At 35.7% G+C, this 20992-nt stretch overlaps 1 protein-coding gene across 3 annotated transcripts; it reads right to left on the reverse strand.

Moving 5' to 3' along the window:
- Window positions 1–495: 495 nt before the first annotated feature.
- Window positions 496–19176, reverse strand: LOC115963787. 3 transcript variants are annotated; one of them, XM_031082952.1, is made up of 12 exons: window positions 17909–19176; window positions 16887–17021; window positions 16557–16701; window positions 15358–15660; window positions 14711–14960; window positions 11406–11572; window positions 11176–11286; window positions 10753–10804; window positions 10557–10666; window positions 10339–10467; window positions 8676–8765; window positions 496–1293 (listed from the first exon to the last, which is right to left on the reverse strand). In XM_031082952.1, the coding sequence occupies exons 1-12, from the start codon at window positions 18802–18804 to the stop codon at window positions 760–762; spliced, it is 2922 nt and encodes a 973-aa protein (XP_030938812.1). In that variant the 5' UTR covers window positions 18805–19176; the 3' UTR covers window positions 496–759. The 3 variants fall into 3 exon arrangements, with proteins under 3 accessions (XP_030938812.1, XP_030938813.1, XP_030938814.1); XM_031082954.1 differs by lacking the exon at window positions 496–1293 and adding an exon at window positions 8030–8260; XM_031082953.1 differs by lacking the exon at window positions 8676–8765.
- Between the last annotated feature and the right edge of the window lie 1816 nt (window positions 19177–20992).

The raw sequence follows: 20992 nt of genomic DNA on the forward strand, positions 1-20992 counted from the left end.
ACCGGATCTAATTGTTTTGGTCGCCAAAATTTGCCAAATCAAGCTGAAAACTCGTCGGAATTGCTAGAGAATTTGTCAAAATTTGATGTCTTTGGATGGGTCTTTCACGGGTTTTGAACAAGGAGACTCGAAACCAACCCGCCGGCATAAGGTTTTGGAGCTCGAGACCCACGGTCGACCACTGGAGCAATCGGATCGGGTGAACGCCAGTCAAGTACGGGCGGGTTGGGCGGGTGGCCGGGTGGGTTGGACAGCCCTAGGTGCATCAATAACCGGGGTAAACAATAATGAATATGGAAAGACAAGAAGGTATGTGGAACTTCATATTGGGCAAGAGTTACATTTTTAATATTTGTATGTACCACCATAAAAAAAATAAAAAAATAAAAAAATAAAAAAAAAATTATATATACCACTCTCACAAGTCACAATACATGTAGGTGGATGGATATATCTTTCATAACGGGAAAAAAACAGCTATAATGCATACATCACTGGCAACTTAAGTATTAGTAGTGAATTATGCTCCCAACAGTGACTCAAAACTCTTTCCCTTAATAATTATTCGGTGCCACCGTGCACCTTTGGTGTGGTGATCACTCTACAAGTATAAATACTTATGGAGTGCGGGAGGTAAGAGCCGGGATTCAAGTTTTCAAGAAGGAGCTTTATACATATATACACTTAGATTATGCTAGAATTGAAATTCTATTTTATATAAAATAAATAATAAATAATAATAATAATTATTATTCAGCATCAGCAACTCTGTGATGAGTCAACTTGGCTCCACAACTGCTCCGCATAAACCTTCTCATCTTCCTTCTCCTCTACAGCATAACTAGTTTCCTCAATTGCTTCCTCCTCCTCTTCATCCAAGATCTCTTCCACCATTTCTTCTGTAGCAATTATTTCTGCAAATTTTTCTCTCTCTTGCTTAGTAAGTTCAGCTAATGCCTCCCTCATAGCTTGCATTGTTGCTGGCCTATCTTTGAAACCATATTTTGGAGCAGGCACAACATAAGGCAAAACAACATCATCCAAGTTTGAACAGTTTTCGCCAGTGTCGCCTTTCGTCTTTGTTGGGGGAAAGATGAATATGATCCCAAGTTCATAGTTGCATATGTGAAGCCTCAAACCCAAAGAAGAGTTGCCCTTCTCAAGTCTATTGGCTTGACTACCTGAATTGGAAATTGGTCGTCCCCAAGCAGCTGCACTGAAATTATGTGACCCACAGTAAACCCAACCAGATGAAGGTGCATCCATCTTAGACTGGAAGCGTCTCCGTGCCACCTGCTTACACATTAGCATTTACTTTTTATATACACCAATGTCTACAAGCATTAGATGATATCAACAAAGGTGACCACAATTTTGAGGATCGAACTAATACTTGAACATAAGATCAAATGCAAACTTCAAGTTAAAGATGCAACTCAAAGAGGTGCATTCTTACTGTACTTCATGTAATTGCACTAACAACAGTGTATGATATGCATATGCTTTGTTATTCTTCCTTTACACACTGATTAAAACATTAAGCAGAAACTGAATCCTTTCTGCACCTGATTTGATGTTGTAAATTTAAAATGTAGATAAAATAAAAAAGAAAGGACAACATGATGAGGATGGAAATTGAGAATGAAGAAATCACGGCCACAGAAGCAGAATTAGGGATTACTTCAGAATGAAGTATATAAAGAAATATTATTTTACCAACCAAAAAAAAAAAAAAAGATGACAGCTCATGGGGTTGGAGGTAAAAAACTCCATTTGAGGAAAGAAGGCTGCTTTTGAAGCTTCAAGTAGGGGATGGTGAACATATTTTCAAGTGGCATGACCATTTGCATCCAAATGGCATTGCTAGAAAACTATAGTTATTGACATATATGACTCGATAAGTAATTCCTCCACAAAATTGTCAAGTTTTATCTCTAATGGGCACTAGAATTGGCGTAATGCAAGATCAGATGAATTAATTAGTATTAAAGTATGGCAGTGACGTAGTGTTGGTAAAAGTGTAGGCCATACTTAAGTGCAAATGCATCCTAGAGCCTAGGGGCAAATTGCAAGCGCACACCTAATTGAAATAAAGCGTGCATTTTTTGAAATATAATGTAGTAAATTTGAAATCAATTATTAAATTTACTACATTATATTTCAAAAAATATAATGTACTGAAGTTGAATATTTGGGTCATGTCATCTCTGGGGAGGGTGTCGGGGCAGATTCCAAGAAGATTTCAGCTATGATTCAGTGGCCTATATCTAATTCTGTCAAGGCTTTGAGAGGGTTTTTAGGGCTGACTGGATACTATAGGAAATTCATTAAGGGGTATGGGGCCATTGCCAAACCTTTGACTAATCTCCTAAAAAAGGATTCCTTCCATTGGAATGATAAGGCCTTGGAAGCTTTTACAAAGCTAAAGGAGGCTGTGACTCAGCCCCCTGTGCTGGCTCTCCCAGATTTTTCTAGGTCATTCATCATTGAGTGTGACGCTTTAGGGAAGGGTTTGGGAGTTGTGTTAATGCAGGATTAGAGACCAATAGCTTTCCATAGTCAAGCTTTGAAAGATAAATACCTTCATTTATCTACTTATGAAACTGAGTTAATGGCTTTAGCTTCTGCAGTTAAAAAATGGAGGTCTTACTTGTTGGGTAGGCCTTTTGTGGTGAAGACTGATCATCAAAGCCTTAAGTTCTTGTTGGAACAGAGGATTGCTACACCATCTCAACAGAAGTGGCTTGCCAAACTCTTGGGATATGCCTTTGTGGTGGAATATAAAAAAGGGTGTGATAATAGGGTGGCAGATGCCTTATCACAAACTTTTGGACCTGCTCCTGATCTGTCTACTTCTATTTCTGCTTCTATTTTTGATTCCAAAGCAAGTTGCCTAATGCTTTTGACAGTCCTTGATCCTACTTGGTTGAAGGTGCTGCAAGATAGTTATTCTTTGGATGAATCTGTCCAACAACTTATTGCTGCTGTCCAGGCAGGGACTCCACCTAAGGGTTTCACTTTTCAGAATGGATTGTTATTTTACAAAGGAACGTTTTACATTGGTCCACCTTGCCCCCTTAAGGTTCAATTTCTGCATCATGTCCATAGTAGTCCCTTAGCAGGTCATTCGGGGTTCTTAAAGTCTTATCAAAGGGCAAAGAGTGATTTTTATTGGAAAGGGATGAAGACTGACCTTAAGAAATTTATCAGAGATTGTGATACTTGTCAGAGGATCAAATCTGATACCTCTTCTCCAGCTGGCCTGCTTCAACCATTGTCTATTCCTAATACCCCTTGGACTGATGTGAGCCTAGATTTTGTGGAGGGCCTTCCTAAATCTATGGGGTTTGAAGTTATCTTGGTGGTGGTGGACAGATTAACTAAGTATGTGCATTTCGTTCCTATCTCACATCCCTATAGTGCAGCCAAAATTGCTTCTCTCTACATGCAACATCTCTTCAAACTACATGGAATGCCTTCTTCCATTGTCAGTGACAGAGATGCAACTTTTACTTCTTTGTTTTGGTCAGAGCTATTTAAACTACAAGGCACTGTTCTAGCAATGTCCACTGCCTATCACCCTCAAACAAATGAGCAGATTGAGATAGTGAACAAATGCTTGGAACAACACTTGAGGGCTTTTACCAATGATAGACCTCATCAGTGGGCTTCTTGGTTACCCTTGGCAGAATTCTGGTTTAACTCCTCCTTCCACACCAGTTTGAAGCTAACTCCTTTTGAGGCCTTGTATGGTTTTCCTCCCCCTAAGCTTCACAGTTATGTTCCTGGCACAACTCGGGTGGCTGCGCTAGATTCCTTGCTAAGTCAGAGGCAGGATGTTCTGAACATCTTAAGGGATCATTTGGCTGCTGCTCAAGGCAGGATGAAGACACAAGCAGATAAACATAGGCAAGAGAGGTCCTTTGTAGTAGGGGATTGGGTTTTCCTCAGGTTGCAACCCTACAGGCAGCAGTCATTGGCTTACAAAGGAAAGTGGAAGTTGTCTCCAAGATACTTTGGACCATTTAAGGTGTTGAAGAGAATAGGGACTGTGTCTTACAAGTTGGAACTGCCCCAGAATCAAAGCTCCACCCTGTGTTCCATGTGTCGTGTTTGAAGTTGAAATTAGGCCAACATGTCACACCCTTACCTACCTTGCCTCCAGCAGATGATTCAGGGCAAGTGTATACGGAACCTGTTGCAATTCTGTAGACCAGGAGTAAGTCCTTGAGATCCAGAGTCATAACTGAAGTGTTGGTGCAGTGGTTAGGTGCCTCACCTGAAGATGCAACCTGGGAGTCTCTACATCAGTTGCAACTTTCTTTCCCTCACCTTGTGGGCAAGGTGCTGTAAAAGGGAGAGGTAATGTTAGGAGTCTATATCATTGGGTGTGATGAGCTTGTATTGGTTGTAACAGATAGTTAGTTACAATGGGTTAATAGTTAGTTACTATGGGTTAATGATTGTTACATTGGTTAATAAAGGGATGAGTGATTAAGGAGGTAGTTAGTGGACCATGGTTTAGTTAGAAGGGTCCACAGGTATAAGGGGCATAAACTTGTAACAGATAGGCATTGATGAATAATACTCATTCAGTTACTTTCTCTATCTCTCTCTCTTTCTCTCTTCTCTTCCATGGAGGTCAGGTCCCCTTGAAGTGACCCACATCACTTTCTGCTTAATTCATTAGAAAAACCTTAACAGGCATGACCATTGGCATCTAGATGGGAAATTGCTGGAAAGCTATGGCCATAGAATCAAATATGACCCAGCAAGTAATTCCTCTGCAAAATTTTCAAGTTTTATCCTTGAATGGGCATTGGAATTGGCCTACCGCTGGATCAGAGGAAGTAGTTAGTGTTAAAAAAAGGTTGACATTCCTTTGGGGGGTATGGCAGTGTTGGTAAAACCGTGGGCCACACTTAAGCGCAAATGCATCTTAGAGCCAAGGAGCTAAGTGCAAATGCAAACCTAATTGAAGTAATGTGCAAATTTAAAAAAAATATATATAATTTAGTAAATTTGACGCAATTATTACTGGACAATACGACAATCAAATAATTATTTCTTCAATTAAGAGAAGCAAAGAGAATAGTAAGCAACAAAATAATAAGAATTCTCTTATCCCATTGGGAAGGATCAACTAATCCAACAAAATTGAAAGATAGCATTTTATATAATTCTATTGTGATTAACAAAATATACACAACCATGATATTTGATAGATAAGATACAAATATTTGTTTTTTAATGAGTAATTTTATTATTTGATGAAAAGGGAGATTTAAAAAAGTGGGTTTCAAGAGAAATTAGGAAGATGAAGGAAAAAAATATGGGGCGGTTTGGATTTCGGGGTTAACTACAAAGAACAAGAAAAATTTTGAAAAACAAAAAGAAACTAACCACTGGATTGAGAGAGAGAGAGAGAGACGTAATGGGAAAAGGGAAACCTTGTCATTGGCTTGGGAGTTTTCCATATGGTGTTGTGTGGTGGTGGGACAGGTTAGGGGTGATCTTTGTGTATATAATATCATACACAAAATTGATCAGTGTACAAGAAATCAAGAGTGTATATTAATACCAGTAAGATCCCGTGATTGCATTTAATAACTGATTTGTTTTTTTTTTTAAAAGGACATACCCAATGCACAGAGCTCCCACTTTTGCCGGGTTTGAGAGAGGTCATGGTAGACAGTTTTACCCCCAATTTAGTTTGGAGAGGTTGATTCCTATTATCGAAACTGCGACTTGTCACTTTTGGTGGAAGGCACTAGCTATCGCAACAAGCCCTAATCTCTAATAACTGATTTTTTATTTAAATATTTTTTTATATAAAAAAGAAAAAAGAAAAAAAAGAGGTGTGCTCCACCGTTGTTGAAAAAGCTCCAAAAAGTGCATCATAGATGCACTTATGCAAATACATTTTGCTTTAGAAGCAAAGGGTGTTAAAGGCCTATTGCTTTGCGCTTTTACCAACATAAGGGCAAAAACAAAGTAGAGTGGCTGTTTGCTGCAAACAAGTACAACTGAAAACCTCTAAACCCCAGAAAAACTGTGAATCCATGCATATAATTCTTTAAAAAAAATATATCATGGGTAGTAGTTGAACAAGAAGGCAAGCATCTAGCTTACCAGACCAACCCAAATAAAATAAGTGAGCCTGCTGGAACGAAACACGCAACTAAGGATTCTAAAACTGACCCAAAATTTTAAGGACTAACCATTTTATTGGGTAACTTGGTGTTTGAGCATATATTGGGGATATTGGCTTGTTCCAATAGTGATACTGTGGAAACAAGCTCGTTGATAGCAATGAAGGCAGAGGAAAATGAGGGAATGACACATGAGGTTGAGTCGACTATTGACAAGCAGGCTAACGAAATCTCAATGAAGGAGAGTCAAGGGGATAAAGCTCAGTGGTGAGGGAGACCCAAAGAGTAGCAGGCAGTCCACTTGGTGGATCAATCCCTTCCCCGAACCACGAATTGACCTAGGCCTTGGGTCAACCAAGACCCCAATTAACTCCAAGGTGGTTTTGGGTTTGCAATCGAACCTAGAGTACTGCTTGGTGATGAAAGCTTCACTCACGATTACCGAGCCCCTCAATAATCACACCATTGTCTGGTTGCGAAGTTGGGGAGATCAAATTATTGGAATGGTTTTTGGGGAGTGCATTTGACGATTTAGCAGGAAAGGATGACATCAGCCCATTGTGCTGTGAATAGTGTTTTTTAGAACTGGTGGCATGCATAATAAAATTGTCTTTATGAAGCTGTGAATTATTATATGGAACTTTCAAGGGTTGAACAACCGCAACAAGAGAGCAGTGGTGAAGAATGTGATTAAGGAGTAGAAATGTAATTTAGTTTGCTTACAACAGAAAAAGATTCATAAAATGGAGCAGTATATTTTTAGAACTTAGAAGCCTTTGGGTAACCCTTTTATAGACTAGGTGGCGGTACAAGCTTTTCATACAGCAAGGGAACATACTGCTAATGTGGGATAGAAGGGTGTTGGACAAAATTGAGGCTTCAGTGGGCATGTTCTTTGTATCTTATTGAAGAATGTGGAGGATGGCTTCAAGTAGGCTTATACCAGGGTGTACAGCCAAAATGAGGATAATCTCAGAAATGGTTGTTCAACTGTTCAACATCAGAGGCACCAGAATTGGGATCAGTCAATTGTTCTATAGGATTTCTACCATGCCCTCAACCAGCCATTTTCACAGAAATCACACCTTAGTAAATCCCACGGGCTCTGATACCAAATAATTCAATCCACAGTACCCAAAAGACCTGTTGGAACTTGGAACTGATAAAGGGAAAGAAATAGGAAAATAGAAGTACATGAAAAGACACATATCCAAAGTAGGGCTATAGAATAATTCTCTCAAATAGAGATAAATTAATCAGCACAGATTGCTTTACATTAGCCAGATCTAACTTCTATAGCACTCAATTCTCTAGGACAGCTTGCACAATAACTAATCCCTAATTCCAAAAGCATGAAGCCAAAAGGTCAGATAAGCTTTCTTGACTCACATTAAGATTTAAGACTTACTAGTAACTCTGCAAAAATACTTCCCAAAACAGGATAAACAGTAATTCTGCAAAAATACTTAAGACATCCTTCTTAATCATATTAAGCTGGCTGCATCACAGCTTGAATCTGATCTGGTTTGCACTTTAATGAAACTTTTTTCATATTATATAAAAAAGAATATATACATACGTACATATATATATATATATAAAATAAAAAAATAAAAGATGATGATGATCAGATTATAAAGATTGCAAGGAAACCAGAGCTTACAACAGAAAATGACAGGTGAACACAACTAGATCCCAATAAGTACATGAGAGATTCAGCATAAGAATAAGCAAATGATGACTGATAATCATTAGAGAAGATGCAGTGCATATCCAGCATCATCATTTATTTTTTGCAGAAGCAAAGTCAGTCTTAAATTCTTAGCTGTCATGGAATAATAAAGGAATATGGTAAGTTGGCCTTTTAAAAGGAGAGAGAAAGGAAGCAAGTTATAAAACTCATGGTCCAGGATTAAATCATCTTACTCTTGTACAGTCACTAAAAATGAGACTTAAGAAGAGGATTCTGGGGCTATCAGTTGCAATGGCCCCTTGCGATTTGAAGAACCCCCACCCTATATAGGATTTCATACATATAACCTTTTATTTTTAGAATTTTCACAGGAGGGCACCCTTGCCAAAAAATTAGCTGGCTCTGCTACTGATGGCTACAATGAAAGAAAAAAGGGCACAAAGCTTTATGTTCCAGAATATTCAAAGTTAATTACGCATTAATGCTAAAAGGTTCTATATTACATTCCTAAAACAAGCATTCTATGCCACACATTCTTCCAGCAGCTGCCTAATTCATCTCATGACTTATTTTGAGTTACCCAATCTAATTTCATAAGAGTAGCCATGTTGATAAATGTTTAAGGGTTCATACAAATAATAGTTGGAGAATAAGACATCCTCTCAACCATAAACTTATTTATTGTTCAACTTGACCTCTTCAAAGCATCAACTTTCATGATAATGCCACATCAAAAGATTAAAAAAAGAAAAAGGAAAACAGATACCAAATTCATAACATTTTCAATAAAACAAAAATTCAATTCATTTAAAATGAGGAAATATTCTTACCTTGACATGCATTGGATGTCCTACTCTATTGTGGGGATGAGGAACAGCATCATGAAGTATGTTTGCAGTCCTCAACCTTTGCCATGTTCTCTATTTAGAAAATTACAAATAAACAAACTTAGGATAAAATGTATGACAGATTAAAAGGAAAGACACTAGACATAGACTGCTCACATATGTTTACAAACCTGAAATATAATGGTGGTCACAACCATCTATCATATTCATACCCCCTCCATCCTAGATTATTCATTCACTATTAAATTTCGAGAAGTCCCAAAATATTGTCTACTTTCAAAAGCCAGTAGATACAGTTTTCATCACTTTCCTAATTTACCGTAATACCGTTTATTTTATTTGAAAAGTTAATATTTCATTGCTTTAAGTTTAACATAAAATGGGCAATTTTGGAAACTAATAACTTTTTAATTCAAAGAAAATGCATTAAATGATGCCCCTTAAAAGCATGGATTTTTTAAGGTGGACAAACAAAATGAGAAGGAAGAAGTATTTTAATGTGCACTTTTAGATACTTCATTTAAAAATAAAAAATAGACTCCAAAATATAAGATGTGTTAAGCATATTTTTGTGTTCCAAAAGTTTAAAAATTCAACATTTTGAAAACTGAATCTATCCCTCAATTCAATAGTCTCCCAATGTACATAACAACGGAAAATTATTAGATACTCTAGAAGTGAAATAACATGGTAGTCCACTCAAATAAATGCATGATTTTGAATATAAAAATATGACATGGACTAAAGAAGTAATATGAAAAGGTCAAATATTTGGCTTGTATTTATTGGTGAGGAATACCATGTCTACTATTTCAATTTACCTAATAATTACTCAACAACAACAACCAAGCCTTAATCCCAAAACTTTGGGGTAGACTTTAGATCCTTAACAGACTAATCACGATCGGCCACAAAAGAGAACATATAAATTCGCATTAAATTTATGTAACAATAAAAGTGAGAAACAAATGTAAAAGATAAAAAGAGACCCCCTAATTAAATTTATCTTCTTTTTTGCGATTTTAAGAAACGCCGAGAAAATATTACATTACAGTATTCTTTCTTACAAATTGGTAAAGATAATCGAATTATGAATGTAAGTTATATGTTAGAACACAAGCTGTATGGCCAGTCTTATGAGAAATATGGAAAATTCTACATACAAACTTATATGTAACATACTAATGTATCATGTGCGAGATATAATTAATAACTATGGATATTCCAATCAAATGAACAGTTGATTATACTAATCATCATGGATTAGACAATATGGAAATTAGTTTATAGGTGCATAAACAAAAAGGAGGAGAATCTTTTGCAATTTTAATATAGGCTTTTTCAGGTATATGGGAGTATTAAGCTTGAAATATAAAGATAACTATGATATCCCATTCCCTCTCTTTTCCTAGGATCCCATCCAACTTGTAGCTGCCAATGCCTTTAAATGCAGCCATAAGACCGGCTTATTGACCAACCAGGACTCAACCCCAACATAGCCCATTTATTTATTTATTTTTTTTTTGGTAAGTTATACATGCATCTTGTGGGCCTTGAACCCATAACCTCACCCATTTAATACTCAACTTATAAACAGGATAGTGAAAAGAAAATCAGATAAATAATCTATTGAGAGCTGCCATACCTCTGAGAAGCAAAGAACGCGTTTTGAAGGCAAGATTCCATTACATGCATTTTTCACCCGTTCAATTGTGGGAAAAATGATCCTGATGGATGGACATTTTGATTCTTGACTAGCACTCCAGCAGCCCCACTATCAAGAGTACAAGTGAACAGCTAAAATCAATGTATCTTCAAATTTTCAAGCATGTCTATAGAAAATCAAAAAAGTTAATAAGTCACCTCTGGATCAGACTCTTCAGACTCAAAGGATTGCAATGATCTCTTTCCAGAAGCTGCTGAGAATGCAGCTAGAAATTGTGAACTCATTGATGACCCAATGGAGGATGCACCTTAAAAAAAGAAGAAGAAAATGTTAGAAAGGAAATATTTTTAAAAACGTTGGCATAAAAATTAAAATTGCGCAAAATACACTTACCATAGATAAAATCAGACTCTAATGATTCTGGCCATTTATATTGACCTAAGACCTAGTAGAAATGAAGCAAATTAGAAGATATATATCAAGTCTTCTGAAAATAATGTAACAGAATAGAGGTTCACCAAACCGAACTGATTGATGCAACCAACTTATTAATCAAGCAAATTCTTTGGGTTGTTTTAATTATTTAGGACACCAGATCTAAAAACTCCATTGTCTGAAACAATGGATTTACAAATTTAAAGATACTTGCCACCATTTTGAAGTCTCAAACCAACCCTTCAATTTATTTCAAAGCCTCACTAGAAAATTTAAACATGTTCTGTGTCAACTATTAATGAGAAGATCCACAGCCCTCCTAAGATTTCTAAGCCCCCCATTGTTCATTCCAAAAAAAACTCATCTAGAATTTACCATTACCTCCTGCAATCGCCATAAGCCTGAACACCTTCGAACTGAAGCAATGAGAGAGCATAATGAAATCACATGTTCAGGTTGCATCATTCTTGATATATCTTGAAAATGAGGCCCCTGCACAAGTCAACACCTTGTCTTTTGTAGATACTTCAAAACTGAAAATGCCACCATTTATATAAAGCTGCAAGTTGCATATCAAATAAAATGTCCAATAAATAGCAGAAATAGCATGCCTGAGACACATGCAGTATCAATTGTACTTTCACACTGTTTCTGCCTAAAGCAGCTGCAAGGGCTTCTTTAGGACAAACATATCCAGAGAATCTGAAGAATCCAATATCCCACAGTGGAGAAACCCACTTTGCAACATTTCTAGGCAGAAAGCCAAGCTGCATGCAATCTAGTGCAAGAAACAAAGAAATTGGTTAGCTAACAACATGAATAATTATAATTTTAAACACACATTGAAGAAAGATAAAGATAACAGTAATGACAAATATGCTAACAAGAAAAACTATCCTGAGCTAGGATAAGATCATCCATGGCTCCACTTCCACATGATCGCTAGAATTAGATAAATTTTAAATAAAATTACATTTACCACAAAACCAAAACAAAAAACAAAAATGCTTTATTGCACATCAAAGGGGGAGCCCAATTATTCAGGCAACTGCTTCTGATGAGAAGACACAAGAAGACTTTTATTTAAGGGCAAATTACAACTTACACATCTGTGGTTTGGCCGAAATTTAAGTTGTTTATCTATGGTTTGAAATTTGGCATTTTGCCCACCTAGGGTCTGCCCCGTTAGGGGTCTGTAACCCACTTCTAGACTTTCTCCGTTAAAAACAAAAACAAAAACAGAACCAAAAAAAAAAAAAACCATAACAAAACCAAAGAAAACAAGATCAAAGAGTGGCTCTTTGTAAAAATTGGTTCAAGAACTTCAATGGAACACAAAAACTGGCAATTTAGGCTTGTAAAGATGATGTTTTATTTTATCTCTCTATCATATCAATTTGTACCAACAAGATATTTATCTCTCTCTCACAAGGTAACCATATTTCTCTCCCTCTCTTTCTCTCCTACATACAGCCAAACAAGACTGGCCGAAAGCCTAAAAGGCTTGTTCTCCGTTGCTTATTGCCACTGCCACCAACAGCAGTGGCATTCCCTTCCCCCCATCTGTTAAAACTCAATCTCTCCCATGCCGACCCAAACCCGTGGTGGGCCTCCTTGCTCCGCCTCTTTCCTCAAGCTTTCCCTCTCTATCTCTGCTTTCTTTCTCCAATCTGGCATTAGAAGGGGAAACAACATGAAGGTTAGATTTGTGTTGTTGAAGGCGTGTAACGTGAAGATCGGGTAATGTTGAGGTGGTATCTTCACCATCTCATCCTCGATAGTATCAATAGGAATTTGGAGCATAATCTGCTACAAGGACCACCTGGAATTTTTTGGGTTCCATTTGAGTGTGTTCTAATTTTGATGGACACAAAACACACATTTGTTCAGTTCAAAATGCTATTGCTGGGTACTTTCACTTCTTATTTTTGTTTTCGTTTGACTAGATCATTAGATGATGTAAAAAGTTTGGATTTTTTAAGTGGGTTTGTTGTTTTTGTTTAGAGAAAGGTATTGGGATTTTTTTAGTGGGTTTGTTGTTTTGTTAAGAGAAAAGATGGAGGGTTGGAGGAAGGAATAGAGAGGTGGGGTTGGAGTTTCAGGTTTCATGTTTCATTGTTCTTCACTGATTTTGTCTAATTTTCCATCCATTATCTCTGATTAGTGATTATTTTTTTGTGTTTGGCTAGTTCTGTTGTATTGTTGTTCTAATTTGTATGAAAGGTTAGTAGGTTTTGGATATGTATAATTGTTGTAGAGAGTGTTAGCATCAGCTAGAATAGTTCAATTGGATAATTTTTGTGTTCTATTGAAGTTCTTGAGCAAGTTTCTAAATTTTTACAAAGCCACTCTTTGATCTTGTTTTCTTTGGTTTTGTTATATTTTTTATGTTTTTATTGGAGAAAGTCCAAAGGTGGGTTGCGGACCCCTAACAGAATGGACCTTAGGTAGGCAAAGTGCCAAATTTTAAACCACAGATAGGCAACTTAAATTTTAAACAACCACGAGTGGTTAAGTTGTAATTTTCCCATTATTTAAATTCAGTACTCCCTCCATCTCAATTTGTTTGTCATTTATTCCATTTTGGGATGTCCCAAAATATTATCCTGTTATTAAAAATCATTAATTTACAAATGTTCCTATTATACTTCTACATTATTTCCAAAACCTTTTTTGATAAATTTATTTAGTAGTAGTTTTGGAAACTCATACATTTTTATACAGCAGATAAAACAATAAATGATGTTCCCTTTAAAAATTAGATTTCTGAAACAGGACAAACAAATTGGGACAAAGGGAGTATTATCTAAGTTTTCCAGTCAATTGTATTTTTATGTGAAATCCTAGTAGTTTATTACACTATTAGTATTTTAATTTTTGGAAGCAATGTTATTTTTGTAATAAGGTAATTAGAGTTTCCTAATTTGAACTAGAGTTTAGTTCTCCCTATATAACCAATCTATTGTACCCCTTTTGGAGTAAGTTGATATTTTGATAAATGAAAAAAATGGCCTTCTGGTTTATTTGGTACTGACTACTAGTAGTTCTCCCGCTTGGTGTTGACTCCAAGCCAGGCCTTGGTGCTGACTTCTAGATCATATTCCTTTATTTTCCTATCTTTTAATTTTACTGTTCAATTGTTCTGGTTGCCCTGCATCATCTTCTCTTTAGTGCCATGTGAGAGCCTCAATCATGATAAAGGCAAGTGCTTTCTAATGTTAATCTCGTTCAAGGGGACAATAGCACCTAAATCTTAGGCAGCATGGAAATCATAACACCTCAGAGGCCCTTTTACCTTTATCCCAGATTATCTTCTAATCGAAGCCTGCTGCAACTAAGCCCCACCAGAGAGCAGTCCATACACAAGAAATACCTACTACATAAAGATAATGATAAGCATTTAGCAGTCGAGTTATTAATGTACCTCCCCTACAGCGACCCCCCAATGGCTACTGGTGATATGCCTATTATATTGAGTTATTATATCCAATACACCTATTGTTATTGTGCAATGGGAAAACACCCAAAATCATGATAGAAACGCAACAGAGAACCCTTTTTTAATCATTATAAATTAGTTTCATAGAACAACAGGGGAAAGCCATGGTAAACAGAACACACATACGCACCACTTCCTCCCCCCACCCCCCCTCTCTCTCTCTTCCCACCTATATTTTGCAGGCAGAAAAAATCAGTACCAAGCATGAAGAAGAAGAGAAAGAAGAAACAAAATCTAGGTAGACTGAGAGCCAATAAAATAAAATTTTCAAGCACTCAACACAGCCAAATACAATTCCCTTATGAAATCCGTAACTCAAAGACCAAACCCTAAAAACACACATCTTCTCCTATTTACCATCCGGTAGCATAAAACTATATAGTAGACATGTACCTAATAAAGCATTGTACATCTTACCTCCCTTTGAGAACTCATTGGGATTAGGAACAAAAACGCTCACAGCATTTGCATCTGCAGGCACATTTTTGTTTCTTATTAAAAGAATCTCCAAAACCCCATATGCTTTTTCACAAGATTTCCTCAGAAAAGCAGCCAGTTTCTTAAGCTGTGCACCATTTGAGTCTGCTGCAGTTCGAAAAAGGTGACTTAAACCAACAACAGATGCTTCAACTAAACCAAGGAATTTCACACTAAATGCTTGATTAGCCTGTCATGAGAGCCAAATGACACAATTAAACCCATCTTATCAGACATCCTTCAAACACACACAGTGGCCAAGTCTTTCCAGTTATGAGAAAAAAAAAAAAAAAAAAAATCCTTTCTATGCACAGCACATTTAGAAATAAAACGTGACAAACTTATGATTTAAATACAATAGAATGAAAAAATATTGGAAAAGCTTGATTGGTATCCAGGATTGAGGTTGATGTTCAACTTCCAAAAAGACACTCATATGCAAGAAAAGTCAGAATCTTATAATCAAACAAACCAATAAATCAATACATTATACATGTATAGTTAAACTGATAAGGAAATTTTAACAATTATAAAATCAGCTTTTTACAATTGAGAAACACAAGCACAACACAAATGACGACACTCACAGGTAAGAATTGCATGGTTTCAATCATAGAGGGAACTCTGTCAGAATGAATCCCGGGTACTGAAGCAATTAGATGTCCCTTAGCCCCTCCAAAGTCATACTTTGTCAACTCAACAATCCAATGGGCCTGACTGGGTACGTCAGTCAAAAGCGACGCCATAAATCCAGCCAGCTGAGCAGCAAAGTCAGGTTTTGAATCTTTATTTGTATCCCCATGATAAATATGGCTAAAAAGGGATGAATAGTCAGGAGAACTTGTGCGAGGGAAATCTTGCCACCAAACTGTATTTGTCACTCTGTTCCACTGAAAAATCGTAACAACCAATGAGTGACACTATACAAAAGATAAAACATATAGAAATAAATAATAAAACAGTTTTTACCAAGATAACTCAAACTAAAATTAACATGAGAAAATAGAACTGCAAAAATATAAATCAGTCTCCATTACCAAAGGCTTTCCTTCAAATTGGAAAGCAAGAAACCACACATTCTATTGAAATTTCTAGCACGCTGCAAACAAAAATGGCACATATCAATTGCAAAACGTTAGAGCTTAGCCATTATTATTTTCTTCCAGTTTCTTGTCTTCCAATTTTTCTTTTAATGCATTGCATGTTAACATTTGAATTAACCTGAAAGACTTGGGCATTACACAACAAAAAAAAATGTTGCATGATTTAAAACATATGATAATCCTATCCTCTACATCACTGGCCTTTCTTGCTCCTCACAAAAATTAAAAACATACGGTGATGCTTGTGCAGTTGACCCTTTTTAATTTATTTGATATAGCAATCAAATAGAGACCATCAAGGCCACAATCTTACAAGACATACTTAACATAGTCCTATCAGTTGCCAGATCAGGCAAACACATACAAAATAATTGCATCAAACAAAAAGGGCACAACCAAATCCAGTTAAACTTTCCAGTGAGTTAGATAATGGCTTACAAATCCTTCATAAAAAACTCAGGCAAACATTCAAGAGATTAAAACTCTTGAACTACAAGGAATATTTCAATAATAAGTGTACAGTATACACAGAGACATTCAAATTCGGTATCATACTTGTTAAGCAGCCACAAAGTACTTGACATATAGTACGGTCTTTCGTTTCACATAACAAAGTTATTAGCAAAATATGCAATAAACACGTCATAAAACATAAATTAAAAGATCCTTGGCTTAATATTCACCTGATTTGCCACTAAATTAGCAGAAGTAATGATAACACGAATACTATCTTGTCTTTGTAAAACAAGCAATTTTGGATGATGGCAAGCAATGCCTTGTTTCTTGCAGTCTTTACCAAAAGCTATAGCCTCAGGGAATGGGGGATACCTATTACAACCATGGACTACATTAGAAAAGTATAAATTATTAATATAAAAGATACACTTTGGCATGCTGCCAAAATCATGAAATCACCCTCCAACCATGGATTTACCACTTGAGCTGGAGCCCATTGGCATCTGAGCACACATATTTCCTCTTAAAAGAATGAAGAACAAGAGTATGACACTTACACTACAACTAAATTTGGAAATTCCGGGTATGGAATAGACGATCTTTTATCAGGGCCTGAACTCCAGCATCTCTCAGTGTTATGGCATGCAATTGTAACTGGCAGATGGAAAGGAATCTCACAATATGATAAAAACCTATCATGAAACCTTACTTAGACTTCAAAACAATAAACAGAAAAGCAACAGGAGTTAACAGATAATATAAAAATGGAAACCAAAAGAAAAAAGGAGCTTAACAGCAATATACACCCAAAATGAATGGGTGCATTATTTAAAATTTTAAACCCAAAAAAAAAAAAGGTTCAATATACATCCCATGTACTAGGGTTGCGCCCCCTATTTGCGCTTTCTTCAATGAAATTCATTACCACTCATGAAATAGAAAGGGACTGTATACATAAAAACGCATAGAGTTTATACCTTGTTTTAGATTAAATCCTAGGTTTTTAGTTTTTTTAATTTGTCCCAAATTTAAGAAAGCATTTCAATTCGAAGTCTTTGTTAATCTCCGTTATTCATTTATGTCTAGGTAATAATTAAACAATTAAAAGTAGGAAACCATTCATTAAACTGTGTATTTCACCTAGGGCTTGTTCAGAAATCAAATTGTTAGCCATTGAATAGAAAGGGTAGAGAGAGAAGGCTCTGTTTAAAGTTTAAACCGAGAAAAGTAGAAAACTTCACTTGGAGTGAGAAAGTGATTACCCAAAAAAATCAAAACTGATTAGCTAGGTGAAACATAAAATTTTATCATCAATTTCTAGTTTTTCTATACTTTGTTACAACCCAACATAACGGAAATGGATAAACAAATATGGATAGGAGTTATATATTGAGACAATCTCATAAGTTTGGGACTTTGATTGACACAATTAGAAGCCTAACACCAAATCTGTAACAGAAATAAACTCTGAGCCCACTATCTTCAAAACATTAAAAAGTTCAGGAGGTGGGAGCCTTGACTAGACAACATAATATAAAAAAAGAAAAGGCAAAGTATGGAAAGATAAGGGTAATCATACCATAAGATGTCGCTTGTAAATGTCGCAATAAACAATCGTGAGAGGCTTTCCACAGGGTATAGAAGTTCCAGCAAGGAAACAACAGGATGATGACTCAATGGAGTGTGGTGCATAAATTCAAGGCGATTCAAATAAAAACTCTTCCCGGGTGGTGGAACAAAATGAGGAGCATTGTTGTCTTTGCTCAAAGAATTCAATGATGAAATATCAGTCGTATTGTCATTGTAAATAGCAGCACCACATAAATGCAAAATGGGGTCATGACTCTGTAATATGTTTCTACAGCGAGTTAGAAGAGAGTCTACCCTTCCAACTATGGGATTATAAGCGACAATCCTTTTGTTAATTTTTCGATTATTGCCGCACGCTTGTACAACAAGCATATCCTCTTCCACATTATTCTCAAAAACAATGCTTAGAATAATAAAACCAATGCGAAGACACTGATTTTTGGCGCAAATAAGGAGAACCTCATCGCCTGCAGACAATTCCTCGGGTTTTCCAATCCTAACCCCATTGACAAAAACTCCATTCAAAGAAGACCCGTCAAGAAGATAGAGCTTAAGAAGGGAAGCATCGAAGAGAATGAAGCAATGTTGGTTGCTGACACGGCGGTCATCAAAGACTAAATTGCAGTGGCGAGTGCTGCGACCAATGGTGAAAGGTCGATTTGGCTCAAGAGAGATGGAAATGGAAGAGTGGTATGAAGACTCAGATGTGGAGATGAGAGGTTTGAGATGAAGCAATGCTGCCTTTCCGGATTTGTTTTTCTTACTGGGAGGAGGATGAGGAGGCAAGATCATGCAATAACAACTGCCTCTCTTCTTCTTCTTCTTCTTCTTCTTCTTATTATTATTATTGGTGTTAGTATTGTTTGTACAAGAAGAAGAATCCATCCAATAAATGATGAATGATTCGTCCGCCTACTATAACCAAATCTGTGAACTAAAGACAAAGAATAGTCATGGGTTCGGCTTACACTACGAAAAAAGTAACCAAATTAGGCACAGGCATTTGATCGAGCACCTGGAGTGCACCCTCCATAGACATAATTCTTCTTACACATGGCATGGGCTTTGATCAAAATGTTAGAAATAGAAGTAAACACATTGGATACAACCCCAAAACCTAGTTTGACTGTTCTTAAAGTTGAAACCAAACCGTAGCGTAGTGCTTGTTCTGAACCAAAGCGTTGAAAATTTTCTCAGGCGTTGTGCGAATGCGATAATGATAAGGGACTTGGTAGGGAAAAAATAGTTAAAATTAACTCCTTCCCTCCACTCACCTCGTATAAATCTAAAAATAAATTAGCCTCGCTCACGCGTGCTTAGTAGCTTTTTTTTTTTTTTTTTTTTTTTTTTTTTTTTGAAAAAAAAAAAGTTAATAATTTGCATGGTAGTTTTTTAATCTTAAAATTTAGCCACTTACTACACATTCATAAAATAAGTAAATAAAAGAAAATTTTAAAATTTTGTAACTAACTTTTTTTTTTTTGTATTGTTGTTCTTTTATAAAAAAATTTAATAACAGTTATCAATTTTTGTTTAATCCAAAATTTTAGTTTTTTAATCCTCTAAGTTAGCCACTTACTACACGACCATAACAAGAGTTTAAAAGAGCTAAAACCGAGAAAAGGTACGTAACAGTTTTTATGAAGTAGGAAATTAATACTTATAAAAAAATGTAAATTGAATTTTCACATAGAATTATACAATTGATAAATATAGTTTCCATTACAAAAGAAATTTTTTTTAAATATTTCACCCGAACTTATCTAATATTCTATGTCAATTCCTCCTCAATGCAATCCAATAAACTTGTGCGTACATCAACCTAAGAAAATAAAAGAATTAGGGTTAAACCAAGTATTTTAAAATAAATAAAAAATAAATAAAAAACTTTAATCAACAAACCAAGTAGCTAGCATGAGTGTTACTAATTAAAGAGTTTACTATAAATCCACCATCAATGATTCTGAGATACTTTATTAGAGTTTGTGTTTGATTGGGAAACCAAGAAGCAACATAATCCCCTAAAAAAAGTAACATAAATTCCTATAAAAAAATAAAAACCAAACCTAGGAGGGTAAAGTAATCCCCTCAGGACCAAAAATATATATATATATATATATATATGAAGAACCTTTACCAATATCCTTTCTCAAGTAGCCGGTTCAAGTACAAATACTCCATTTTGAAATTTCTAAGTCAACCATGGGTAATAAGTAACTGTCAAACACCATTAAATCCATAATCACATTCACCCAAAAGTAAGTACTCCTCAAACTACGAATACTTGGTTGCCATGGCAGGTAAGAACTCAAAAAAGTCAATGATAAACAAAAGAAAAGAATCAAAGAAAGTTAATGATAAACAAAAGAAAAGAAAAGAAAGAGGAACTTACAAAAGATAGAACCTGAAAAGCTGTTGGAGCCTATGATAAAGTCTGTTTAAATTGTTTAGAAACCAAATCTGAAAGCAGAAGAAGAAGAAGAAGAAGAAGAAAGGAGGGGATGTAGAGCTAAACTGAATGTTTTCAATTTGAAGAAGAATGAGAGAAATTGGCAAAGTGTATGTGAGTTTGTAGGTCTTAAAGTATAGGAGTTTTAATTTACATATTTATCCCTGTTAGTTGAAAACTTGTAAGTGAGTATAATGAGGGTATGTTAGGCATCAAAATTGAGGAATCCAAACAGAGAAAGCCCCTTAAATAGTAGTAATAGATATCAAAACCCTTTCTTTTTCATCTCATTGTCAAATAGGTTAGGCCTTTTGCAAGCCCAATCATGCTTACTTTTTTTTCCCTAAAATTAAATCCAAACTCCTCCTGAATAAGAGATTTGGGTTCAATTTCTGCCTATATCAAAAATTGACTAATGATAAATAACAAAATCATTAAAAGTGGACGTCATATGTTGAAACTCTATTAAAAATAAAAAATAAATAAAAAAAATAAGAATCCCCTACAGTTCTGAAGTACCATATTTTAGGGAAAAATTATTATTTAACATTTATTTTTAACTATGTAGCCATTTTGAAACTATCTAACAAAATACCCTTTTTTTAAACTTGACATTGGTGATAT

This window comes from Quercus lobata, chromosome 10 (genome assembly GCF_001633185.2).
Source record: "Quercus lobata isolate SW786 chromosome 10, ValleyOak3.0 Primary Assembly, whole genome shotgun sequence".
NCBI classification, from domain to species: Eukaryota; Viridiplantae; Streptophyta; class Magnoliopsida; order Fagales; family Fagaceae; genus Quercus; species Quercus lobata.

Coding starts and splice junctions, on each gene's coding strand:
- LOC115963787 (XM_031082952.1), bottom strand. CDS start 18,804: ATGGATTCTTCTTCTTGTACAAACAATACTAACACCAATAATAATAAT. Junction 17,022..17,908: donor TTTACAAGCGACATCTTATG/GTATGATTACCC, acceptor GTTTCATGATAG/GTTTTTATCATATTGTGAGA. Junction 16,702..16,886: donor TTTCCAAATTTAGTTGTAGT/GTAAGTGTCATA, acceptor TGGTTGTAATAG/GTATCCCCCATTCCCTGAGG.